The sequence below is a fragment of the Phacochoerus africanus genome, chromosome 8 (assembly GCF_016906955.1).
Source record: "Phacochoerus africanus isolate WHEZ1 chromosome 8, ROS_Pafr_v1, whole genome shotgun sequence".
Taxonomy (NCBI): Eukaryota; Metazoa; Chordata; class Mammalia; order Artiodactyla; family Suidae; genus Phacochoerus; species Phacochoerus africanus.
In genome coordinates this window covers 19106105-19133287 of record NC_062551.1, presented here as the reverse complement: position 1 = coordinate 19133287, position 27183 = coordinate 19106105, and the positions used below count along the sequence as shown (strand labels likewise).

General features: G+C 50.5%; 2 protein-coding genes across 3 annotated transcripts; one reads left to right on the top strand and one right to left on the bottom strand.

The window, feature by feature from the left end:
• The first annotated feature begins 16 nt into the window (after positions 1–16).
• CIAPIN1 (cytokine induced apoptosis inhibitor 1) lies at positions 17–16891 on the top strand. 2 transcript variants are annotated; one of them, XM_047789598.1, is made up of 9 exons: positions 17–105; positions 5491–5672; positions 6318–6470; positions 8409–8485; positions 9898–10060; positions 11699–11772; positions 12583–12698; positions 15723–15804; positions 16258–16891. In XM_047789598.1, exons 2-9 carry the CDS (start codon positions 5507–5509, stop codon positions 16366–16368), a joined length of 942 nt encoding a protein of 313 aa, XP_047645554.1. In that variant the 5' UTR covers positions 17–105; positions 5491–5506; the 3' UTR covers positions 16369–16891. The 2 variants fall into 2 exon arrangements, with proteins under 2 accessions (XP_047645554.1, XP_047645555.1); XM_047789599.1 differs by having other exon boundaries at positions 29–105; positions 5468–5672.
• Positions 16892–23969: 7078 nt separating this feature from the next.
• Positions 23970–26961, bottom strand: CCL17 (C-C motif chemokine ligand 17). Its single transcript, XM_047791646.1, has 3 exons — positions 26808–26961; positions 24811–24928; positions 23970–24226 (listed from the first exon to the last, which is right to left on the bottom strand). The coding sequence occupies exons 1-3, from the start codon at positions 26875–26877 to the stop codon at positions 24106–24108; spliced, it is 309 nt and encodes a 102-aa protein (XP_047647602.1). The 5' UTR covers positions 26878–26961; the 3' UTR covers positions 23970–24105.
• Positions 26962–27183: the final 222 nt, after the last annotated feature.

Sequence of the window (27183 nt, the reverse complement as noted above, 5' to 3'; positions counted from 1 at the left end):
GGCCACTTCCGCCCTCCCTGCGTCGCGGGAGCCTCCTCCTCTCGCGAGAGGCGCGAGGCGCGGAGCCGGCTGCTGCGGAGAACGGGAGCGAACCCAGGGCCGCAGGTGAGCGCTGTCCTGGTGGTCCAAGAGCCCGACTTTCCCCAACGGCCCCCCTCCCGGCCTGCCCCCGCCACACATCCTCTCATTTCTCATTCGCAGCTCCGTGTCTCAGCGGAGACATGGCCATGGCCACCTCCCTGAGAACCACGGAGGGCTTTCGCCCGAGGGAAACCCATGCGAGCTGTTGGGTGGACCCCCTCCTGCCCCAGGCTCTTGGCGTGGTGGCTTCTGCCCCTCCCGGGCTGCCTGATTTTCAGACCCGGCTTGAGGCCCAGGGGACCGGGGTCTGAGACCCACTTCTGCCGGTGGCCAGCTGTTGTGACCTTGCGTCTCAGTCGCTCTTCTCAAATGTCGGGAAAGCTGAAGTTTCTGCCCTGGGGGCGGTATTTCAGCTTCCAGGCTGTAATTTTGAACGTACGACATCGTGAACCTCCAAGGTGTTGAGTTGGTATAATTGAGTATTCCCAAACTTGCCAGATTGGAAAAACCATCAGGATGCTTTTTAATACATTGGACATCGGGGGGTCTTTCTCCTGGAGACTTGATTCAGTACATCTGGAATCTTATTTAACAAATGCACCCCCCCCCCAGGGGGGTAATTTACACGATCTGCAAGTTTGGGAAAGACTGGTGGCATTTATTCTGACAATGAGTGCCAAGCGCTCCGTGACTCAGGGAGGTCATGGTCTAGTCACTGAACAGAAATTTAAATGCATTGGGCCTCATTGGGAAATCTATCACCAGGCAAGTCTTCGTAGTAGTGGAAAGAAGTAAATGGTTTTGAGATTAGGGATAACCGACAGCAGGAGCTAACTAAGCATGCCATTCTGTACAGTTCGTGCAGTAGGACCCTAGCTTCATATCCTGCACATTCCTTATCAAATCTAGTCTTTTCAAAACCTCCTACTCTCTCCTGAATGGGTGTGGGGGACACCCCTCTAAGCCGAACTCTTCCCCAAATGTTAAAATTTCAGTAAAGCACTACTGATCTCTCCATGAGGTCTTGTTTTCTGAGTACTGTCCACCCATCTTCCAATGAAGCTTTCCTATGGAAATTCTAGCACTTGGATACCCTTTCTGAAACTCTTAACTTTGAATGTGTCAATTGCCTGAAGGCCAATATTCCATGTCTTTTCCTTTGAGTTTCCTGTTTCTTTGCTGATTATCACCTTTTCTGTCACTCTCTGAAAGCTTCAGTCAGTTCATTTTAATTAACACTTTCCTTTCTGATAACTGTCAGTGTTTTCAGAATTCTTTATGCGTTTGACCTAAAAGGTTTCGATTCCTGGTTTGAACTGATAAGCAGACTTCCACCTTATTTTTTTCTTTTGGCTCCCTTCATCCTTAAAAGGAGCCAGATGTCTCAAAATTTGACGTTTGCTGAGTGCCTTAAAAATAAACAAGTGCATCTCCGGAAGTTATTCTCAGATGTCTGCTTTCACTACCTGCCAGTGACATTTTTGAAGGGTGCTGGGAATGTCTGTTCAGCAGTCAGAATTGGAGAGCTGCTTAACAGACAGGTCCAGTGCCGTGACAATAACTTCTCCACCACCTCTTTTTATTGATGAAACTGGGCTCTGAGTCACACTTCTAAGTACGTTGACTTAGGTGCCATTTTTTCCTTCCTTATTTATTTTTTTTAGAGTAGACATTAACAACAACATAAAACTCGGGTGATGAAAAGTATCGCCCTTTGGCTTTTAGATATTTGAAAGAGCATTGTGTCCCATTTTATTCAGAAAATGTTGATTGAGGGTGGTGGCTCTGTCTTGTTTTTTGAGGGTTAATGTTTAATAAATGTATTTTATGAGCCCCCTGTTGCCTTAGAAGATTAGTTTGGGGGACTATGGAACACAAAGCATTTTCCATTCTTCTAATTTACTGAGACAATCCCACTGGAGTACTGTATAAGGAGTCATAAAGTGCAGCTCTTACATTGTGTAATTTTAACTGTGAAAAAGCAGCTTCACGTCGATCTCTCCCTGGGGCGTCCTCCCAGCAGGCATGGCTGTGGAGGAAGAAGAGGATTTTATCAGACTGAAGCAAAGGCAAATAAACTGGCCCAGGAGAAGTGGAGGCTCAGAGTTCTTCTCTTAGAACGTGATTTTATTGAGTTCTCTCTGCCAGGCCTTGCTGAGTGCTTTGCATATTTTTAATCTTCTCACTTATTTCTTACAAAATATTAGATTATTCTACTTTATTAATGAGAAAAGAGAGACTAAGAACTGGCCCACGGTCACTTAGCTAATAAATAGAAGATCTAGTGATAGACAGAACCCCTTGAAAGCTGTGCTCTATAAAACGCTGTGTCCATGAAGGTTCCTGAAAAGGTCTAGACATCTGGCTCTTTTTGTTTCTCTGTAGCTAATGAATAGCCTTTGCCCCCTCAATTATTTCATGAGGATTTTTCTGTGAGTACAGAGCAAGATTGCAGTAGTTACTGGTAGGCAGGGAGCTTGCCATCCCTTTCTGTTGTCCCAGGAGGGAACCTGTTCCAACATCGTTCGAGAAGTAGGTCATTTATTTCTTATAAATGAATGCCCAGCAATCCACATTCCTGTCTTCCTCAGCTGGCTCTAAGGTGTGAAATCATCCCATGTTGTTCACGTTGAAGATGTGCAAGGGTTCTTCCTCAAGGTCTGTAACAGTTAAAACCTTAAAAGTTTCAGTTCTTGATTGTGTGCTTTTTAGGGATTTAAAAGCCACACTTCGGTGACCAAGGAATCCAATTTTTCTGATAACACCTGGCATCCTTTTACTGAGGCTTGCTGACCAGTGAGGATAATAGTGGGCAGTCCACATGGGAGGAACTAGGTAAAAGGCATGAGAGAGGGAAAATGCCAAGATTTTTCATAGAACCAGGAAGGATTCACTTTGGCGAGGTGGGAGGTGCAGGTGGAGCCAGGTAACAGAGCACCTGAATGCAGAAGACTGAGGAGTGGGTTTTACTCTAGAAAATAAAACCCTTAGTAACACCTTTAGGAAATGAGCAGCAAAATCAAAGTACTGTAGGGAGTTCGCATTGTGACTCAGCCGTAACGAACCTGACTAGTATCCTTGAGGATACGGATTTGATCCCTGGCCTCACTCAGTGGGTTAAGGATCCGGTGTTGCCGTGAGTTGCGGTGTATGTAGGTCACAGACTTGGCTCAGATTACGAGTTGCTGTGGCATAGACTGGCAGCTGCAGCTCCAATTTGACCCCTAGCCTGGCAACTTCCATGTGCTGTGGGTACGGCCCTAAAAAGGAAAAAAAAAAAAAAAGTGCTGTAGTATTTAAAGACAACTGGCTAACGTGGACATGTGTTATAGGCTGAGGAGCAAGTCATTTGAAGGGAACCTTTTTTATTTTTTTTATTTTTTTGGCTTTTTGCCATTTCTTGGGCCGCTCCCGCAGCACATGAAGGTTCCCAGGCTGGGGGTCTAATCGGAGCTGTAGCTGCCAGCCTACACTAGAGTCACAGCAACACGGGATCCGAGCCGCATCTGCGACCTACACCACAGCTCATGGCAATGCCGAATCGTTAACCCACTGAGCAAGGCCAGGGATCGAACCTGCAACTTCATGGTTCCTAGTCGGATTCATTAACCATTGCGCCACAACAGGAACTCCAGGGGACCTTTTTAAAGAAGGAAAAGTGTATGGGCCTGGCTTAAACTCAATCCCAGAATGTTTGTGGTGGCATAACTGTCACTGACTTAGCCACCTCTGCAGGAGACAGGAGTATTCAGCATAAGACCTGTCCATCCACTTGTGACCTCTCCCACAGCATCTGACTGCAGGCCATTTGGTAGAGCTGTCAGAAGTTGAGGACTTGGTGGCATTAATATTTAAGAAAGAAAAGGGGAACTGAGTAGAGCTATCTCCTGACCTGACTGCATCATTCTGACATCCTATACCCTTCTGAGTATCAAGTGAAAGAGAAAGTTGACCCCTGGGAGAAATTTCCATAGGTTAAAAGCATGGGTTTTACAGTCGTACAGACTTAGATTCAAATCCCAACTCTTACTTTATCCTCACAACACTTACTAGTTGTGTGATCTGGGCAAAGTCAATGGCCTTGGTTTCCTAACTGTAAAATGAGGAAAATAATCTAGTTTAAGGTTGAAGTTCAGTTGAGATAATGTATGTGAAATGCTTTGGGGGAGTTCCCATTGTGGCTTAGCTGGTTAAGAACCTGACTAGTATCCCTGAGGATGCAGGTTCGATCTCTGGCCTTGCTCAGTGGGTTAAGAATCTGGCATTGCCACAAGTTGCAGCAGCTCCCACATGCCACAGGTGCAGTCATAAAAAGAAAATAAAAATAGGAGTTCCATTATGGCTCAGCGGAAGTGAATCCAACTAGCATCCATGAGGACATGGGTTCAATCCCTGGCCTCACTCAGTGGGTTAAGGATCTGGTGTTGCCATGAGATGTGGTGTAGGTCGCAGACACGGCGCAGATCCCAAGTTGATCTGAGGGAACCTCCAGTTTGACCCCTAGCCTAGGAACCTCCATATGCCAAGTGTGAGGCCCTAAAAAGACAGACCAAAAAAAAAAGTAAAAATAAAATGTTTTTTTGTCTTTTTAGGGCTGCTCCCGGGGCATATGGAGGTTCCCTGGCTAGGGGTGGAATCGGAGCTGTAGCTGCCGGCCTACGCCACAGCCACAACAACTCGGGATTCGAGCCTTGTCTGCAACCTATACCACAGCTCACAGCAACGCCGAATCCTTAACCTACTGAGCGAGGTCAGGGATCGAACCCGCCACCTCACGGTTCCTAGTCGGATTGATTAACCACTGAGCCATGACGGGAACTCCGAAATAAAATGCTTTGATCTGGCTAATATTGGTTGTTAAACAGAGATATAGTAGGTACTTTTCATCATTACAGTGTTAGTCAGTGGAATTGAATTTTCATAAATTGATGAATGGGAAGATATTACTCAGTTTGCTAAATTTAAATATGTTGTCTTTTTTTAAAAACACTAAGCTTGTGGTTGGATTATGTCAGCCAGTTTATTTGTCTCTCTTGATGAATCACACTTCTGCCTAATTAATGTCCTGAGTGTTTTATATTCTGTTGAAGCTGAGTTGTCTCCTGTCAAAGAGGAAATAATCTTTGTGCCTTCCATCTCCTCACTTGACTGCCAAGTCAGGATTCTCACTAAGGAAGCCACCTGCCGTGTTTGGGGATGTTGGGGGTTATGAAACCTTGGGATAGCGGGTTTATTCATCCCGATTCTGGTATCTGCAGTGGGATTTTCCAGTGTGGTCAGCATTCCCATGGCAGGGGGGCGGGGGCGGGGGGTCAGAATTAGGTTGCAGTGCTAATCATATTCGGCGGTACCCATGGACTGAATTCCGATTTTTGTCTCTGCTCAGCCTTGATTCTCCTTCCCCCATAGCTTTTAGGTCCACGGCATGGCAGAAATGGCAGATTTTGGGATCTCGGCTGGCCAGTCCGTGGCAGTGGTCTGGGATAAGTCATCCCCGGCGGAGGCCCTGAAAGATCTGGTGGACAAGCTTCAAGCATTAACTGGCGACAAGGGCCGAGTGTCCGTGGAAAACATTAACCAGCTGCTGCAGTGTAAGTACCTCCCCAGGCTGTCGGGCAGGGACTGCTGCATTTCTGTCATTCCTTGGGAGCTGTGTTTTTGTTTTGGGTGGAACGTGATAGTCGTCACCCAGTTGTTTTCCACTTGAGGATGCAGTGGACTTGGGAGTGTAGTAGATGATTTGGACAAGTTCTTATTTCCGATTAGATGTTACACATTTTTTAACAAGCTTGATTTTCATCCACCTTTTTTACTTTTCCCTTGAGCATTTAAGAAGATGTGAATATTTTCATTCTCTGTCATGCTCTTCCCGTTGCAGCTTATCACCGGATATTGAATATAGTTCTCTGTGCTGTACAGTAGGACCTTGTTAATGCATACATACCTGAATCACTTTGCTGTACAACAGAAATGAACACAACCTCGTAAATCAACTATACTTCACTAAAAGACATTAAAAAAAAAAGAAAGGATACAAAGTTAGTTAGGACTGAGGGAGAGCAGGACAGCAGCACCCTTGCCTCTCCTGCTAGTAGCAGTGGTATGTTAGCATTGGCTGAGCAGGCCAGTGTTTATGCTCTGGGGCCAGGCATGCAGCATGTGCGGGGGCTTGGGAGGGACTGGGAAATTGCTTCTGGGAGCCAAGCAATTGCTGATTAGACCTTCCTTCTTTTCAGCTGCCCACAAAGAATCTAGCTTTGACGTTGTCTTGTCGGGTGTAATTCCTGGAAGCACCACTGCACACAGTGCTGAGATTTTAGCCGAGATGGCCCGGATCCTTCGGCCTGGTGGATGTCTTTTTCTCAAAGAGCCAGTAGAAACAGCTGTAGGTAAGGAAATCTTCACTTGAAAGACTGGAGTTTAACAGTGTTGAATCTTTAGGTATGTTTACAGTATCTCTCGGAGCAGGAAGTATCATTTGGAGATCAGTATTCCTATACTAAGCCTTATCCTTAGGAATAAATTATTGTGAGACTCTGATCCAACACATCTGAAGAAACTGTGTTCTTTGACCCATTAAGTAGTAAGGTGGAAGGGAACTGCCCTTTTGAAAATGGCTGGGTCCTTCATCAGGTGACTGGTTAAGCTGTGGTATATCCACACCATGGAAAATTCTGCAGCAGTGAAAAAGGAACATACTGTTGCCATGTGCAACAACTTGGGTGAATCTCAAGGGAATCATGCTGAGTGCAAGAAATCCAATCTCAAAAGCTTATATGCTGTATGATTCCATTCAGGTCACATTCTTGAAATGACAAAGGTATGGTCATGAAGAACAGGTTGGCTGTCGTCCAGGGCTAGGAATGGGAGGGAGGGGGTACGTGAGGCTCTAAAGGGGTAGTATGAGGGCTCCTTGTAGTGATGAACATTGCACACACGCACAGAAGTATATATAAAGCTGGTGAAAGCTGGATAAGCTCTGTGGACTCGCAGTGACAATTTCTTGGTCTTTATATTGTGTGATAGTTGTGTAAGATGTTATTGTGGGGAGACAAGGTGAAGGGTCCTCGGAACCTCCCTGAACCTTTTTTTTTAACTAACTTCTTGTGCAGATAGTTATTTCAAACTAAAAAGTTAAAAAATGGTGACTGGGGAGTTCCCATCGTGGCTAACAAACCTGACTAGTATCCGTGAGGATGAGGGTTCAATCCCTGGCTTTGCTCGGTTGGTTAAGGATCCGGCATTGCTGTGAGCTGTAGGTGGCAGACATGGCTCAGATCCTGCATGGCTGTGGCTTGTGGCGTAGGCTGGCAGCCGTAGCTCTGATTTGACCCCTAGCCTGGGAACCTCCATGTGCCGCAGGAGCGGCCCAAGAAATGGCAAAAAAGACAAAAAAAAAAAAGGTGACTAGAAGTCTGAGAGAGATGAGGTAAATATTGATTCACATGAAACTGAAGATAGGAGTCCAAGAAATAAAAACCTCTTTTGTTCTGGGGTGAAGCTGTCAGAGTCATTCAGTTCTAGAGTTTTAGCATTTTTAACTAGACTTCCCATCAACCTGTGACGACTTATTTTATCCAATAATGGAAGTGAAAGTATTCTGAAATGTATAAAGGTGTTTAGGTTGAAATCTAGACTTGTGATGTGTGGAGCAGATACTGCCTTCCTTGCTGAGATGTCAGCCGAGGGTGGCTGAACACAGTGTCTGTCAGAGCTATACAGAGCATGCTCGTGTACCTTACAGCTTCTAGCCTCCTGCTCAGTCATTATCCACCAGCCCCTGGAAGGTTAGGTATTTTCGAGAAGCAGAGAGTGATAAGAAACAATAATAATGGAATTACTGTCTATAACACTGAAGAGCATGGGTGAGAGCACTTTGCACAACCAAAAGGATTTGTCCAATTCAAATATTATCACTAAAATAGGGAGTTCCCGTTGTGGCTCAGTGGTTAACGTATCCAGCTAGGAACCAGGAGGTTGCGGGTTCGATCCCTGGCCTTGCTCAGTGGGTTAAGGATCCGGTGTTGCCGTGAGCTGTGGTGTAGGTTGCAGATGTGGCTTGGATCCCGCGTTGCTGTGGCTCTGGCATAGGCCGGCGGCTACAGCTCCGATTAGACCCCTAGCCTGGGAACCTCCATATGCCACAGGAGCTGCCCTAGAAAAGGCAAAAAGACCAAAAAAAAAAAAAAAAATTATCACTAAAATATATGTACATTGAACAAAGCAGGTTAGTATTGTATTGCCTGCTAACCCAGATAGGATAGAGCCTTTATTATTTTTCCTGCTTTGACCTATAAAGCTACTAATTGGGGTTTTCCTCTTGGCAGTTAACAACAGCAAAGTGAAGACAGCATCTAAGCTGTGTTCAGCCCTGACTCTTTCTGGTCTTGTGGAAGTAAAAGAGGTATGTTTGTAGATGACCTGATTTGCTAGGAATTTAAGTCCTGGGTAACTAAACCCAGCATCTCTTTGTCAGATGATAGAGAATCAGGGAGAAATAACAGCCCTGAAGGTGAGGTGGTTAGTGTTGCTTAGACTAAGAAACAGGTTGAGCAATGCTTCACATGTGAGATACAGGATGCCTCAAAGGACGAAACCGCTGGAAATAAACTCCTTTGAAGAGACGCAGCTTGGGCCCTGGGCCCTGCGGCATATTCTGATCTCAGTCGTGACCACTGATGCAGGCAGAAAGCGATACAGCTCTTAATACACAGATCTTAGGCCCAAGTGAAAGGCAGTCACCTGTATTTTCCTTAGCTTTTTGCTGGGAGGCCGGAATAGATTGGAGGGGGAAATCCAATTCTGACAGTTCATTAGAAATAGCAACACTAAATAGAGGTCTTGAAGGTTCTGCATTGTTCTCCCACGCTGAAATTTTCTTGTGTGAGAGGTAAGGGTTGTACCATGATAGCTGTTACACCACTGATCTGTACGTGCCCTAGAGCCTCAGTTTCTGTATGTCTTCCCTTTCTTATTTTTAAGTTAAAGGTCCTCTGCTTTTCATTCTAAAATCTGAACTGTTCCTAAAAATTCAATAAAGACTGAAGAATCTAAAGTGACATCCCACGCCTTGCTTACACTTTGCTCCCCAGAAGAAGCCACCAATACATTTTTTTGGTGTGGCTGTTCAGACTGCTTTTAACGTATTTACAAGTGTGGGGTGTGTGTGTGTGTGTGTGTGTGTATGCATATCCCCTTTTAATGTAAATAAGGTCGTATGTACACGTGTTCAGTCCCTAGCTCTTTTCCCTGCTTCAGGCTGTCCTTGCCATTTAGCCACCTCCATGTATTGCCCCACTTTCCTATCAATGATGGACCACTATTCGGTGCTATAGGTGGACTATGATTTATTTATTCCATGACTGTTGGACATAGAGGTGGCACCCCCACCTTTTTTCCTACCTTTACCATTTGCTGCTTCTTTCCAAGGAACATAGAAAGCATTTCCCGCCCCTGTGGTTCCTTTCCTGTGCTCGGTATTTCATCTCTAGCATCGTCACTGTGGGCAGACTTCCCATTCGACAGCCTATTCAGCATGTTTGACTCGTTTGATAGTCATAATTACAACCCCCACAATGACGAGCACAGGGCCTTGTACCTCACAGACAGATATTCGATAAATTCTTTAGCTTTCCAAGGGGGAGGCTCAACGGAAACATGTAGAGAAAAGTTACACTCTCGGGTCCTGATTGGTAGGAACTTGGATGTGAGGCACCAGGTGAAGTGCGGGCTCTCCCGCTGTCTTACTCCGTGGACGTGGGGCAGCGTCACACCGTGGGCGGGGCTTGGCTCATCCTCTGCCGTCTTCAATTCCAGCTGCAGCGCGAGTCCTTGAGCCCCGAGGAGACTGGATCTGTCCAGGAACATCTGGGTTACCGCAGCGACAGCCTCCTCTTTGTGCGGATCACAGGCAGGAAGCCCAACTTTGAAGTGGGTTCTTCTAGTCAGCTTAAGCTTCCTGTTGCCAAGAAGTCTTCAGGTGAGACTGGCCTGGGGGCGCCAGAAATGGGGCCAGAGATCCGAACGTGGCGGCGGTGATGTCTTAGAGGATCAGTCCCTTCCTCAGTTTCTCTCGTTTCCAAATGGAAGAATGCTTAAGATCTTGGGCATGTTTGGATCCAAGTGTAGATATTACCTAGTTCAGCCCCCTGTTCGGCACCAGAGGCCTGAGTCCCATAGCTCATTAGCTAATGAAGGCTTTCCAGGCCCCCAAATCACAACCTTTACCCTCAGAAGAACTCACAGTGGAGGTCTCAGCAGGTAGGAGTGCCGTTCCTCTTCCCACGTGTCCTTTTCTCTGTGCCACCAAAGTCAACCTGCCTTACTTTGAGGATCTTAAGACGCTTATAGAAATATCGCTTCTCTTCAGAAAATTGGACCTTGCCCTTTGCCACCACTCTTACCCTTCGTATAACCCCCCTTTTTTTTTTCTTCTGTTTTAGGGCCGTAATTGCGGCACATGGAAGTTCATAGGCTAGGGGTTGAATCGGAACTGTAGCCACCGGCCTACGCCACAGCAACTCAGGATCCGAGGTGAGTCTTTGACCTACACCACAGCTCACAGCAACACCGGATCCTTATCCCACTGAGCAAGGCCAGGGATCAAACCCGAATCCTCATGGATACTGGTCAGGCTCTTTACCTGCTGAGCCACAACAGGAACTCCTATCACTATTTTTAATGCCTCAGTTGAAAAAAACTGTCCCAGCGGTGAGGTATGGAGGCATTTACAGGCACATTCATACTGCTCTGTTTTGACTGTCCAGTCTGAGTAGTTAAGAAATTCTTTGGCATTGTAACCTTTGGGGTCACAGTTCCAGAATGGGTAGGGGCAGCTCAGATGAGCAGTTTGCCCTGTGGGAGGTCTGAGCAACTAGTTGTGACAGGGGTCACCAAGGGTACACTTACCCCCAAGGTCCCCTCGAGGACCTGCTCACACTGAATCCTGTGTCTCAGCTCTTTCGGGCCCTTCGTCACCTTCCTCTGGCCTGGACGGAGAACTGGGAGGTGTGAGGTTTGCGTCTGCTATCTGTTTGTTGTTAAACTGCCGCCATCAGCTCTCGAGCCCATTTACTTGTGTGTAACAGCTTTGCATGAGGCCAAAGCTTTGCTGTTTATCCTGCTTTCGGCCCGCTTTCTCATTTAACCTTCAACTCTCCTGCAGCAGGTACAGGAGATATTATTAGCCCCATGGTCTAGGGGTGGAAACTAAGAGGAGGAGGAGAAAGCAACAAGGAGTGGAAATTAAGAGCATTGCACTGTATTTGTGGCTGCATATAAGTGGACTGAGTACCTCAACCTGTTTCTGATAAAATTAGAATGACAGATACCTCATAAGGGTGTTAGCAGGACTGAATTAGATAATGTATATAAAACGCTTCATGTAGTATCTGGCACAGAGCAAGTGCCTAACAAATGATGGCTTTTGTTACCATAAAGCGATGGGTCCCAGCATTGCCTTTCTAAGTGGTAGAACTGGGCCTCGAACCCGTCTTTGGGAACATACTCCCAGTGCAGTGTGTTCTCTACGCGGCCTCAGAGCGAGCACTTTCATGTGCTTGGAGCTTGTTTCCAGCTGCTTTTCTGGAGCTTGTTTTCTTCTCTTGGTTGGACTCAGGGAAGCCTGCTGTGGACCCTGCAGCTGCCAAGCTCTGGACCCTCTCGGCCAACGATATGGAGGATGAGAGCGTGGTGAGTCTGCACTGTGGTCCCACCCGAGTGCTTTCTTCTGGGCCCCGCTCTGGGTGTGAGCGGCCCCTCTGGACGTGGAGGTGTGGAGTGGCTGTGCCTGTCACTGGCCTCTTTGACTCAGAAGGAAATGCCCCATTAATGGGATTTTAAATTTCTTTTTCAGCGTCTTTCCCCCCCAGATTTTCTCGTTCTCACTTTATGTGATATATTCAAGAGTGTTGTGGGCGTGTGTAAACCCCAGAATTTGTCAGCTAAAGTATTTTTTGGCTCCTTCGTTCGGGCAAGTCACCAAACACTCACTGTGTTAAAAGTAATGCTTTCCCATCTTAGATCAGCGCCGCCTATAATAAAGTTCATTTCTCCAGCTCTTGAGGTGACAGTGGTAAGCAGCACAGGCGAAGCTTTGTGCCCTCGTGGAGCTTACAGATGAATCATCCATGTGTTTATCAAAATTACACAAGTATCATTATTTGCCTTTTTCTCTGGAATTATATAGAAAATATTTTACTCCCTCTTCTCACACAACAGCCCTTCATATATTCAAATAAATGACACACTACTCTCTGTTCTTCCTGCTCCCTCCCCATACCCCCCGGCCCCACGCACACGGTTTCTGCACATCGCACATGAGTTCCCAGTCCCCTTCCAACCTAGTATAGCTTCTGTGCACATTTACTCACTGTGCGGTCAGCTCGGGGTGCTGCCCGACCCCAGGCAGGGCGCGGAGGCCGTCTCTGCGCTGATGGGCAGTGGCTGCCATTCATTCACAGAGACCATGACTGAGTCATTAACGGCTTCAAACCCTCACAGGATCTCATCGACTCGGATGAACTGCTGGATCCGGAAGATCTGAAGAAGCCAGACCCAGCTTCCTTGCGGGCTGCCCCATGCGGGGAAGGGAAAAAGAGGAAGGCCTGCAAGAACTGGTAAGCCTTGGGGTGGGTGGAGGCTACCAGGCTGCTTCCAGCGGCTTCTGGTCCTCCAGGGATCGCTGTGCTTTATCCCTACCCGGACGCGGGTGCTGTGAAATGTATCCGTGTGGAAGAGTGTACCACGCAGGTCCGTTTTAAAGAATAATGAAAGCAGCCTCCGGGTACTGCTCGCCCAGGTTAGGAGTTGGAAACACGACCAGTACCTTAGACGCCGTCTCTGTGCGCGTCCCCGGCTGCCCGCGCTCCTCGCCCCGCCGGAGGGCGCCACTCTCCCCAGCGCCTGTGCATCTTTCCTGGCGTTTTGGATGGTTTACCATCTCTGGGCCGATCTCCAGGCAGTGTGTTCCTTAGTCGTGGAGCCTAAAGCTGACCAGGCCAGGAAAGGCCAGTGCAGGCTCCCTGGGAAAGGAAGCTCCTTGGGGTCTCCTGGGCTCTGCGCCTTTCCGTCTCCACTAGCCCCGTCCAGGGAGGGCAGCAGGGGTGAGTTCCAGGAAACGGGGCACTTCCCGGCTAGACCCCTGCGGTGCCTGACCTGCTGCCAGCAAGAAGGCGGCGGAGGGCGTCAAACGCTCTGCGTTCTGCTCCCAGCCCACCGCACCTGGGTCTCAGGAGCAGCTCAGAGCTGAAGCCTTCTGTTGGGTGACCCGAGTGTCCTCAGCGGGTGGTCGGGGTGCGGGGGAGGGCTGGATGTCACCAGCACATGGCTGGGGTGAGCCAGGTCAGCATCTGGACGTGCTCGCCTAAGAAGAATGGATTGAGGGCAGTGTGGTGACAGCGGCAGCCTCCAGCCAGTCCAGTGTCTCTGGCACCGCTGCTGCGGGGGCACACAGAGCTGACGTCCTGAGAGCCCATCACCGATCCCCTGAGGATTCCCTTCCCTCTGCCCACTGCTAGCCTTTCTGCTTCTTGCTCCCGTGCTGCTTCCTTCTGGGTTTGCTCTTTTGTTTTGGTGGAGGAATCCTCCAGCCTTTTTTAAGAAAGGCTACCTGAGAGGTTTAAGTTTTGTTTTTTTGTTTTTTAAGACTGTGGGTCTAAAATGCTTTTTTTTTTTCCTATTCTCATAAGTGACTGATAATTTGGGTATAGAGATCTAGGTTGGGAATAATTTTTCAAGACAGTTCTGTCACCTTTTTTCCAGTGACTGTGATAAGAAATCTGTGGCCATTTCTGTTCCTTGATCCTTTCTGTAAGTCCTCTTTTTCCATTTTTAGAAGTTTGTAGTACCCTCTCTATCCTGGTATCATTTTATAATAACATGTCTTGTATAGGGATCTGCTTTCATCTTTTTCACCAGCCACTCAATGAATCTTTTCAGTCTAGAAACTCATGTCCATAGTCTTGGGAAACGATCTTTAATTTTGTAAATGACTTTTGTCTTCTCTGTTTTCTCATTCTGTAACCTGGCTCACAGGTGTTGGATCTCTTATTGGTCCTATAATTTTCTTTTCTTCCACATTTTCCTTCTGCCCTACTTCCTGGGAAATTTCTGCAAATTTATCCTCCAAAACCACTATTGATTTATTTAATTTTTTTTTTTATTATTATTTTTTTGGTCTCTTTGTTTTTTTGTGTTTTTAGGGCCGCACCCATGGCATATGGAGGTTCCTCAGGCTAGGGGTTGAATCAGAGCTACAACTGCCGGACTGTACCACAGCCACACCAGATCCAAGCCATGTCTGTCGACCTACACCACAGCTCCCAGCAATGCTGGATCCTTAACCCACTGAGCAAGGCCAGGGATCGAACCTGTGTCCTCATGGTTACTCGTTAGATTTGTTTCTACTGAGCCACAACGGGAACTCCATCTATTGGTTCAATTTTTACTACCATGTTTTTAATTTCTAAGATATTCGGTTTTGGCTTTTTAAAAATACAGGATCCTAGTTTTATCTTGTGGATGTGATCTCTTTTCTCTTGAGAACAGTAATAGTTCTTTCGAGTTTCCCCCTCCTCCACATACTATCTGTTTGTTCCAGCTTGCTTTTCTCTTTTTTCTCTTTTCTCACTGGGAGCTCTGAGCTCGCAGGTGTGGTTGTTGACTGCGCTTTAGTGCCAGGAACCTGAGTGGGCTTTTGGGGACGCAGCCCAAGGTCAGTGCCGCTGGGTCTCCCTTTGGGTCTCCCTTTGGACTCGTTCGGCTTCTCAGAGAAGGGTCTTCCTGGTGCCCTCATGGGGCTTCTCGTCCTCTGGCCCGTTCCGTCCATTCTCCCTCCCCTGCCTGCCATAGGGGCTCCCCTCTCCTATCGTCCCTGTCGCTGTGGGGTGGATTTTACAGAAGTTTTGGTGGGGTTTTCAGGGAAAGTGAAATTATATGCACGCCTTCAGTCCATCCTCTTAACCTTTGAGTTTTTAGTCTTAGAAGCAGATGGAAAGGGTATTAAAAAGTTAACTGGTGGTGTGTAAATTTATTTAATTATCATTCTTTTTTTTTTTTTTTTTTTTTAAGGGCTGCACATAGAACATATGGAGGTTCCCAGGCTAGGGATCTAATTGGAGCTGTAGCTGCCGGCCTATACCACAGCCATAACCACACGGGTTCCGAGCCACATCTCCAACCTACACCACAGCTTGTGGCAACGTCAGATCCTTAACCCACTGAGCGAGGCCCGGGATCAAGCCTGAATCCTCATGGATACTATATCAGGTTCTTAACCCACTGAACCACAACAGGAACTCCTATCAGTATTGTTTTTAAATGTAAACGTTTCAGCGTTGACAAATCAGGGGATTTAAAATAAAAATCCAACAGTATGTTTCATCGGGAAATGTGACAACACTAGGTCTGCTTTCCCCACAACATGACTCGGCTGAGGCTGAGCAGTGGCTGTCTTTGTGGCCTGGGCATGACCTTCCCGGCCACCCTCATGTCCTCATCCTCTCCTCCTGGCCTCGCAGGCCCTGGAGTTATGACACCCCCCACATGAGGAGAAAGGCCTCAGGGCCCGTTTGGGCCCTGTCAGGGATTCGGAATTTCTGGGTGGTGGTAGAGCTCACTCACCCACTCCCGCCTGTCCCCAGCACCTGTGGCCTCGCAGAAGAACTGGAAAAAGAGAAGTCGAGGGACCAGATGAGCTCCCAGCCCAAGTCAGCTTGTGGAAACGTGAGTATCTGGTTGTGCCTCAGCAGTCACAGAGGCCTCCACACGGCAGCTCCGGTTCCAAGGGTTTATAAAGGTGACCAGCGAGCCTGTGTCCCTGGGTAGCAGTGGGGACAAGGCGTTGGCTTCTGCCCACAGAGGAGGCGCCGTCACCTCCCCTTCCTTCGGGCCTCACTCCGGCCCGAGGCAGCTCACCGTTTGCTCAGCGTGGCGAAGGTCTGATTGGCTGAGAGGAGAAGTAGGTCTTCCCGAGGAACTTTCCTAGACCTTCCTTTTCCATGAACCTGAGATCTCAAAAACTCTTGCTACTGGGGTCTCCATTGGACCAACACGTGAGCCCAGCCGTTTTCTCCAGGCGCTATGGCCATGTTAGGAAATGAGGGGGCCCCTTCCCCCGGGCTGGCTCTGGGGGAGCTGACACTCGGCGCTCGGTGCCATGCCCTCCTCTCCCGACAGTGCTACCTGGGTGATGCCTTCCGCTGTGCCAGCTGCCCCTACCTTGGGATGCCAGCCTTCAAACCTGGGGAGAAGGTGCTCCTGAGCAACAGCAACCTCAACGACGCCTAGGCAGGCCCGCCTGGGACACCCCTGCTCCTCGCCAGCTCCTGCCCCTCGATCCTCCCGCCGCCTCTGGATTGGCTCCCTGTCTCGGGTCCATCGGGTGGTGAAGCTGGCTGGGGCGCAGTGGTGCAGGTGCTGCTCTAGATCAAGACCACGGTGTCCTGGCCCCGCTACCCTGAGCGGGCACCTCCTTCATCCAGTGTTAGGCAAACGGAGTATGTCCCCCAGAGGCCCTCTCCCGATGTCCAAATGCTGACAATAACCATCTCTGAGCCCGCCCCTGTGGGCCAGTGCTTCAGGTTTTTTTCCAGAGGTGGTGGTTTATTCATATTGTTCTTGGTGACAGGAGGCAAGTGTCCCATGGCCACCTCAGAGCACTGGGGGAATCACTCATCGGTTGCTGTGATCACATCCAGCATCCCCCACCCCCTCCACTCCTACCCTTGTTTTACTGTGTCCATCTGCGTCCTGTTGTCATTTCTGTTACTCTCTAGGTATTAAACTTATGTACTTATGCATATTCACTGAAGAGAGGCTACGTCCATGTGTCTGTGTGTGTGTGATGTCTGACACAGCCATCCAAGCTCATCTGGCACCACAAAACGTTTTTGGAGAGACTGAGTCACAGCACACGGGGCCCCTCCACACCTACAGATCAGGACCCCTCTCCGTCTACTCTAGCAGAGTCCAGGTAGCTGAGGAGTCAGAGAAGCAGGACGGCAATCTGACCCAACGATAAATCCCTGAGCAGGGGAGCCTCTGTTCCCCTTGTTACCCATCCACACAGACTGGGAATTGACCTGCCAAATAGCCAAGGAGATTATGTGGATTTAAGAGGCCTGCGTTTTTCTCTTTTAACACTGGTATGTGTCCTTGAACCCTTGACTTGATTCTCTAAGTTAGCATTTGCTTCTCCTGGTCCTTCTGGTGCATCTTACTTTTGGCTGTGGCTTGACAGTGGAGCCCTGTCAAGCTTGAGTTCCAAGATGACTCCATGACGGCCCCCCGCCCCAAGCCCCCTGCCGTTGTGTAACCCTTGCCCTTGAGTTTAAGCAGGACCCGTGAGTGTGATGGGACGTCACTGCTGTGACTGGGATAGCTTGTGTAGCAGGTGTGAGGAATGACAGATGTAGTTAAAGTCCCTCACACGGCCCTCCGACACCATCGGTGGGAATGTAACGTGGGACAGCCGCTGTGGGAAATGGGATGGAGGTGTCTCAGAAAACTAAAAACAGAACTACCATGTGACCCAGCCGTTCCGCCCCTGGGTAGATATCCAAGAAAAACTCCACTAATTTGGAAAGATACCTTCACCCATGTTCACAGCAGCCCTATTCACAATAGCCATGACCTGGAAACAACCCAAGTGTCTATCAGTCAACGAATGGATAAAGAAGTTGTGATATATGTATATATACAAAGGCAGACTATGCAGCCATTAAAAAGAATGAAAATTTGCCATTTGCAACAACATGGATGAACTTGGCATTATGATAAATAAGTCAGAAAAAGACAAAACTATTATCACATGTAGAATCTTAAAAATACAACAAATCAGTGGATATAACAAAAACACACAGACATAGAGAACAAGCTAGTGGTTACCCGTGGCAGGGAGGCAATATAGAGGGAGGAGAGTAAGAGGTACAAGCAATTAGATACAAAATAAGCTGCAAGGATAAATCATAGTAGCTATATAGATGCAGTATAACCTTGAAAAACTGTGAACCACTATATTGTGTATGTGTAACTATGATATCGTACAGCAACTATATTTCCAGAAAACTAATAATTGAGGGGGAAGTCCCTCATGGACCTTCAGCTAAAAGGGAGATTATCCTGAGTGGCCCTGACCAAATCATTCGATCCTTTAAAAGAACTGGAGGTTGAGGTTCTCTTGCTGGCCTCTGTTCCCTGTGTTGTGAGAAGCCCACGGGCAAGGAACTGCAAGCAGCTGAGAGCAGACCCCGCTGACCGTCAGTGAGAACACAGGCCCTCGGCCCTACAACCGCATGAGAACAGAACTCTGAGCCCACCCACCATGAGACGCAGCCTGGTGGGACCCTAGACGGGGGCCCAGCCTCCCTGCTCCTGGACTCCTGACCCATAGAGTCTGAGACGATAAATGCGGGTGGTATTAAGCCACTAAATCTGGGGTAACTTGTTACACAGCAAGAGGAAACCCTTCCAGCCCCAGGCCAGGCTTAATGTTAGCAAATTTACAAGTCGCGCTGCCGGACAGTTGCTTCTGCTGCAGTTTCGAGGTGAAGTGAAAGATGAAAATCTCTCCCTGCAGACTGAGGACAGGACATCCTGAGCCAAAGAGCCTCCTGGGCTGAGCCTAGCAGAGCAAGTGCCACCAGCTCTCCCTGACCTGATTCCTGTTCTGTGTCCCCGCCACTGCTGGAAAATGGGCAGCGCTACCTCCTGTCTGCTGCAGAGTGAAGGGTCTGGGGCTGGCAGCTGCCGGGTCACTCCACCGGAGGGCTCAGAGCGGCCTGGCCAGCCGGCAGCATGCGCGGCCTCAGTGCCCAGCTGCCACTGCGCACAGCAAGGCCGTGGGAGGGACACCGGGCCTCACACCTGCTGACTTCGGAAGACAGCAGCTGAGGGACGGTTTTTGAGCCAAAACAGTCAAGATATCACTGAATGCAAACTCAGTTTACACTGAAGACACTGGGTGAGAACCAGAGAGTGGCCTGCGGCCACCAATCACCTGATGACCTTTAAAGACCCAGCTGCCCCAGGTCCTTGGACGGCTGTCAGTGGGCCTGAGTGGGGCTGGGGAATCTTAATTTTCTCGTAAACCCTCTAAGGTCATTTCCAAAACCTGGCAGCAAAGAGTTGGGGCGCCCCCTCCTCTTTCCCTGAGGTCACCACAAAGCACCAAGCGGAGTGCACAGCCGAGCAAACCACACCTTCCTTGGGGTTAGGACACAACCCAAAGGGAACCAAGGAAGGCACCACAAGACAGCTGGCAGGGTGCAGAAAGGGGGGCTCTGGAGCTCGAGTGTGGGAGGGAAAGGAGAACAAGTGAGGCCACAAACCTGCTCCAGGCTGAGGGCTCTCCTAGAGTCGCAGCATCAAACGGGGGGTTCCACGCGTGCTGGGGCCGGCGGGGCTGAAAGAAGCTTCCACAGAGCACCTCATGGAAGCGCTCTGGTTTTTGGCCAGAAATCGGGCTTGGCTCTGTGACTCTCCTCCAGCCTCCTGCTTCTTCTCGTGCAGGCTGGGCAGGGAGGGGTTGGGGGAGCTACCCTTGGAGCCAGGAATCAATGGGGGCGTGGCCAAGCGGGAACTCTTGGCGAGGCTGGTGTGATTGATTTGACAATTATCCCCCCATGGTGTCAATTTCAACACTAGCTGTATATTAGAATCACCCGGATAGCTTCTCCCACAGCAATAAAACCACCACTGCCCGGAACACTCCTTTCCAAAGACCAATTAAGTCAATCTTTGGGAATAGGGCCACAGGTGTCAGCATTTTGGCAATGCCTTCCCAGGTAAGTGCCTCCAGGGTTGAGATCCACTGCCCCAGAGAAATTCTTCTACACATGTATCAGAAGACAAGCTAAAAAATGTTTAAAGCATCACTATTAGTAATAGCAAGAACCTGGAAATAAACCAAGGGGCCATTAACAAGAGGAGAGTGGAGTTCCCTCCTTGTCTAGCAATTAAGGATTTGGTGTCATTACTGCTGTGGTGCAGATTCGAACCCAGGCCCAGAAACTTCCACATGCTGTGGGTGTGGCCAAAACCAAAACGAATCAAGAGGACGGGAGAAGGAGTTGGTCTTCATGGGCTGTAGCTGTTCGTGCCCATCAAGGTAGAAGAACCTCAGAACAGGAGCCACAAAATCGAGTCACAGAAAAGCACGTGTATGAGATTGTTACTTTTGTGTCGTGTTCCAGTTGAAGAACATACACGGAGTTCCCATCGTGGCTCAGGCGAAACGAATCCGACTAGCATCCATGAGGATGCAAGTTCAATGTCTGGCCTTGATCAGTGGGTGAAGGATCTGGCATTGCCATGAGCTGTGGTGTAGGTCACAGGTGTGGCTTGGATCTGGTGTTGCTGTGGCTGTGGTGTAGGCTGGCAGCTACAGCTCCCATTGGCCCCTAGCCTAGGAACCTCTATATCCCGCAGGTGCAGCCCTAAAAAGACAAAAAAAAAAAAAACCCAAAACAAAACACACACGATGCACCGATAACGTTGTTTGGGATATACACACACATGCATATGTGTTATGTATATACACACCTGACAAACAAAATCAAGAATGATAAACGCCAAGTTCAGGAACATAGATATCTCTGGGAGCTGACGGGAGGATGATGACAGCGAGGGTGATGGGGACTTCAGAGCAGCAGGAGGCTCGTTTGAGTCAGCTGGATGGTGGATATACAGGGGTCTCTCTTTTTATTGGTGTATATACCTTACATGCACACTACATATTTGGTAAGAAATTTCATGTTTTAAAAAAATTAAGAAAACCCCCACATAAAACTCTGGGTCTTAAGGAAAATGCCCGCCAGCCTGGAACCAAGTCCTGGGCCTCCCTGACATGAACCTCCAGGAATATTTGGCCTGGGGTTAAAATTTTCATTCAAAATTACAAAACTAGAGGAGTTCCCGCTCGGGTGCAGTGGGTTAAGACTCTGACTGCAGCGGCTCAGGTGGAGGCTGAGGTGCCATTTGATCCCTGGCCCAGCGCAGTGAATTAAAGGATCCTGCGTTGCCACCGCTGCAGCCTGAATTCAGTCTTGGGCCCTGGAACTTCCACGTGCTGCAGGCGCAGCCCCCCCTCCAAAAAAAAAAACCCCAAAACAACATGCCACTTCAGGGTGGGGCTTGAAGCCCAGTTATGTTACCAGGGCACCGTTCCTCTGACGGTTTCTCTTTCTTGGTGTGCCCCTCATGGAATTCCCCCAGGGGTTTGTTGATGAAAATAAATGTCAAGTGGTCACTGTGCACAAAGCACCTTCCCCTCCTTAGGAGTCAGGAAGCACCGGGTGGTCTGAACAAATACCTGCCCCAAGGAACTCATCAGTAAGTGAAACCTGCAAGCAACTGTATAGGAGGGGACAGAGTGTGGTAGAGCCCGGGTGAGAGCAGGGAGCCGGCGGAGGACACAGAATGGAGCATCAGCTGCAATCAAGGAGACCAGGGAGGGCTTCCTGAGGGAGGCAGCTTTTGAGCTGAGCTCTGAAGGGGGACTGGATTTCAGACGTGTTCCAGGTGTAAGGAACAATGAGGGACCAGGGCCCCTCCCGCTGATCTGTTCTCTGGTCTTCTTTCTTCCTACCTCCCTACTTGCTAGTCACCAGGACTCACCCAGTCATGATTCCTTCAAATGGCCTCTTCCCCAGGGAACCTGGTGCCTGGTCCCATCTCCTGCATCTTGCCTCACTCACCTTGCACCCTGCCCTGCTATTAAACACTTGGATTCAAAATCCTGCATTTGGTTGCCAGTCCTGGCTTCACCTCTCCCCTGAGGGACCTTTTTTTTTTTTTTTTGTCTTTTTCCAATTTTCTTGGGCTGCTCCCGCGGCATATGGAGGTTCCCAGGCTAGGGGTTGAATCAGAGCTGTAGGCTCTGGCCTATGCCACAGCCACAGCAACGCGGGATCCGAGCCTTGTCTGCAACCTACACCACAGCTCACGGCAATGCCGGATCTTTAACCCACTGAGCAAGGCCAGGGATCGAACCCGCAACCTCATGGTTCCTAGTCGGATTCATTAACCACGGGATCTTTAAGCCACCTCCCTGCTCCGTCACTCTCAGGGCCCCTCTGGTAACCCCTTACCTCTTTGTAGTCCTCGACTCTTCCGAGTTTACAATACGGGCTTCAGAGGAAGATTTCACTAGGGAAAAAAAGTTTGGATTCTTTTAGGGCAAGTTTGCACAACGCATGGATTACACGCATATCCTCTGTGTGTCTTTCTGGTAGGGTGAGGGGTCCGGGCCCCAGGCCCTGCTCTCCTTTGTTGTCCCAGGGGCTCCTTCTTGCCTCCCCCCACTTTGGGATCCTCTTCTCCACCTCTCACCCATTGGATCCAGACCACATTTTTCCACAAAGAACTCAGACTTAGCCACCCCAAGGACTCTGGATCCAAGGCAGCTGTTTGGGGAACACTCCTTGGGACCAGGGCAGGGAAAGAGTCCACCTGTGGCAGAGGAGACCCTGGGGTCCCAGAGAAGGCCATTCATCACCACCGTGGTTTTGGTCGTGCCCCTCTTTGAAAGTGGCCTAGGCCCTGACACCTGGCCTGCAATAAGACAACTGGCCACATGGGGGCAGCAGGAGGCAAAAGCTGTGCCTAAAAATAACACCCAATTGCAGCCCCGCCAAAGACCACAGAATCCCAGGAGAGAAGGATCCACCCCCCACCCCAGACTTCCCAGAGAGAGAAGCCCCAAGCCCACGGCTGGTCAAGAGAGTGAGACAGAACTAGAATCCAAAGACCCTGATTTCCTCCTACTCCCCATGGCTCCAGTCCTGAGCTGGACCTGGACAGGGGGGGCCTGAGGATGGGAGTCCATAACCTCCTGGTCCCCATCCTTCCGAGCACGTGGGCTGTGGGGTCCCCTGGGAGATTCACTGAGCTCCCAACCTAATGGAGGGGTCAGCCTTACATACCCACACGGGAGTCAAAGGGAGGACACCCCCACGGCTGCCCTGGGACTCCTAAGAGGTGGAGGAATCAGAGCAGGAGAGAGAATGGCACTGGGGGCGGGCAGCGCCCACGAGCCCCTTCCAGGGAGGTCAGTGGGGGTGAGTTCCAGGAAACGGGGCGCTCCCCGGCTAGACACCTGCGGTGCGTGACTGGCACTGGGGGCAGGTGGGCAGTATTCCCAGCGGTGGCTTGCGAAAGCTGGCCTGGGCTGAGGCTGGGTGGGATGTCACACAGGGAGGATGGGGCTCACAGCACAGGTGTACAGGTCAGAGGGAGCTATGGGCCCACATGGGGGGGCGGGGGGGGTGGGACATGAGGGCTGGGGGCAATGGGGATGCGCTGGAGCAGGGGTGAGGCTCAGGCAGAGGTCTCAGGACCGCGAGGAGCAGCTCTGGTGTGGAGTTGGGGCGGGGAGAAGGAGCTGGGCGCAGGTGGAGCTGGGCCTGCAAAGACCCTCTGGGGTGGGCTGGGCTGCAGTGTGGGGGCAGGGAGCGGGGGAGAGGCGGGTGGAGGGGCTGCAGGAGGCCCAGGGCCAGGGAGCACCCCAGCACTTGACAGAACCCCCACCAGCAGAAGACTCCCGGGAATATTTGTGGAGTTGGAAACGTGTCCTCAGCTCTGCCTCAGCTGGGGGTGGGGGGGTCACCAGAGAGAATGGGGCAGGCCTGGCAGTACTCCAGGGACAGACAAGACCCCCTACCTGCCTAGGGGGTCCCCTTCCAGGTTCCCTGCCTACACGCAGCAGCGGGGAGGACCTCCTGTCCTCTCATCACCCCTGCCCGGCTCGGCCCACGGACCCCCTCAGCCCCTCCCCTGCCAGGTCCTGTCTCCCAGGGCTTCCTCTCCCACCCAGACAGGGCGAGAGCAGATGCTCCCCAAGGGCCTTTCCAGGGGGACAAGCCAGGTGGACAGAACACACTGACCCAGACTCGGGGGAAAAGACTTTAATCAGAAAAGGGAGCGAGGGGCCTCTTTGTCCTGGTAGGGCCTCCAATGGACCCAGGGAGCTCGGGGCTGGGGTAGTGAACACGCAGGTGGGAGGCCTCCGAACGGTCCAAGGAGAAATCAGGACTTCTGGGTGACAGAGTCCCGTGGCTTGATGTTTTTTTTCAGGTACCCGATTGCCTTCTTCACCCACATGTCTTTGGGGTCAGAACAGATGCCTCTGCCCTGATGGGTCACAAACCTGCAGAGGGGAAGAGACCCATCCAGGCGTCAGGGCAGGAAGGCCCTTGAACCTGGGACTCACCCCGGCCTGTGTTGCCCAGGACCCGGGGGGCCCCAAAACGGGCGGGAACTTGTCCAAAGTCACACAGGGCGCCAGTGGCAGCTTGGGGACATCAGGCTCTGTCCTCAGTGATTCCTGACCCTCCCAAGGTCCCTGCCAGGGCTAGTTCTCCCAGGGAGCTAGGGCTGCTTGATTCTGCCCAACCTCAGACTGCCTCCCACCCAGGCGGGGGAACTAGGGGTGCGCTAGGCGGTGGCAGGGGGCACCCAGGCCCTGGCTGGGGACTGACTGCCTGTGTACATGCAGCTGTGCCTTTTCTCAGGGCCTCGGTTTGCCCATAAATCAATGAAGAGCTTGGACCTCACAGCCCAGGGCCCCTTTGGGGTGAGTGTGGGGGGCAGGAGCTGTTCTGAGGAGCAGGGTCGGGGTGGGGGTGGGGGTCAAGGGCCTGCTCTCTCCTCTCCCCAGTGGCCCTTCTGGGAGCTCCAGGGTCCACCTTCTCCCAACTCAGCTTCCAGGGCGGTGGAGGGGGGCAGACTTACACGATGGCGTCCCTGGAACACTCCTCTGAGGTCTGGTACCACCACACCAGCTTCCGGAGGGGAATGGCCCCTTTGAAGTACTTCAGGCAGCACTCCCGGCCCACGTTGACTCCTCGAGCTGCAGGGGAACCAAGTGGGAGCAGGTGCGTCTGCACGTGGCTGCACGGGGAGGGTCTGCGTGTGCCTGTGGCTGTGGGGGAGGGCCCTTGGCGGGTCTGCACATGTGTGTGTGTGTGTGTGTGAGAGAGATTGGAGTGTGTCTGTGTGTATGTGTGCATGTGTCTGTGTGGTTGGGAGGGATCTCCTGTGAAGGGGTCTGTGACTGTGTTGCTGTGTGGGGAGCACGCCAAGAGTCTCTACATGTGTCTCTCTTTGTGAGTCAGTGTGTGAACGCTGGTGTGCGTGAGGTCCCGTGTGTGCTTTGGGAGGCCCTGAGTGTTCGTGTGTCTGTCTGTGCACATGTCTGTGTGTGTTGGGTTTGTCTGCGCATGTGTCTTGGGGGGTGTGTGTGTGCACATTTGTGTGTGTGAAATCTGTGTGCTATGGGATGCCCTGTGTGTATATGTGTGTATGTGTGTATCTGTGTGTGTTTGGGAGTCTGTGCATATATGTGAGTCTGTGTCTGTCTGTCGGCACGTGGGTGCATCCGTGTGTGCTCACACTCACACCAGCCCCCAGTCACCAAATGCTGCCTCGGGGTCAGGCTCTGGGCAGAGCCTTTACTGCGGCTGCTCCTTCAGTCCTCACAGCACACCTGGAGACAGGTGCTGTTACTGCCCCATTTCACAGATGACAAAATGGAGCCCCAGGCGTGAAGACACTTTCCCAGGGCTCAGTGTCCTCTTTGCACAATAAAAAAATATCCAATCCTTGCAAACAGGCAAACCAGCAATGTTTGGCTTCAATTAAGACCATGACAGGGAAGTTCCTGCTGTGTCTTAGCAGTAATGAGCCTGACTAATATCCACGAAGATGCGATGGCCTCGATCCCTGGCCTCGCTCAGTGGGTTAAGGATCTGGCCTTGCCCTGAGCTGTGGTGTAGGTCACAGACGCAGCTCGGATTCTGCGTTGCTGTGGCTGTGGGTTAGACCGGCAGCTGTAGCTCTGATTTGACCGCTAGCCTGGGAACCTCCATATGCCATTGGTGCAGCCCTAAAAAGCCAAAAAAAAACCAAAAAACAAAAAAAAAACCCACAACAGGAGTTCCCTGGTGGCACAGTGGATTAAGGATCTAGCATTGTGCCGTGGCGTGAGTTCCACCCCTAGCCCAGGAATTTCTATATGTCTCAAGTGCAGCCAAAGAAAAAGACCACAGCGTGTTTTCTAAGAGGTCTCAGACGGTCCTCTGACCGTCTTGGGGGTGGATCTTGGTTTGAGTAACTCTCAGAGCTGACCAGGCCCAGCGTGTCATAGGAGGGTGAGCGAACATGCTCCTACTGTGACCACCACCCTGTAAAGGTAACCCCGAGGACTGCGGCTGCGCCACCTCGCAGGGCGCTCACCGGCTTTGTTTCCAAAGGAGCGACCTTATTTCAGGCTTCCTTTCCCAATCGAGCATAAAAATCTCTTTTTTCACCTGCTCTGGGAACCAATTCTCTTACCTTCATGCAGATCCTCTCCTTGTACATAAGACCCACTAATAAAACAGACTAACAAATCCTTTTGAGAATTGTTCCTTTTCCGCTGTCAAAACACAACCACAGTCACTACCTCATAACAGCTGCAAAGTGAGATGGGCAAGGACGCTGTTCCTCAGAAGCTGAGCCCCAGGTCCTGGGGCAGCTTCATCCTCATCCTCCTCTTTAGCCTCATCCTCATCCTCTCTTCCTCCCATTATCATTCTTTTCCTTCAAATTCCTCCCTCAAAATCCTGTTGCTGCCAGCCTCTCGCATCCTTGCAGGAATGAAGGGGGTGTAGGAATCACGTGTGGTGCCGGTGCCCCCAGCCCTCCTTGCCCAGCGTCCCCTCCTCCTGTCACCTCTCCTCTGCCCTCACCTGCATGGGCATCCTGCAGGGAAGCCCCCAGGAGGAGAGCAACCAGGAGCAGCATCTTCAGGGGGGTCATGGAGCCGGGAGCCCAAGAGAAGGTCTCTGTGTGTGAGTCCTTCTGCTCAGGGGAGACAAGGATGAGCACCAAGTGTGGAGGTGACCTATTTAACCTCTTTGGGGAGCTTGCCCCGCCTCCTGTCACCTCCCCACCATATCCTTCCCTAGCCCCGCGGAGTTCGAAGAATTTGAGATGATTCAGCAGAAGTCCAATCTTGGAATGTTTGCGGCTTTCCAGAGAATGGGCACTCAACTGGGGACAGAGGTGGGGTATGTATGTCCGGGGACCGTGACACACTTCTCCTTTCGCAGGGGACATTTCTTG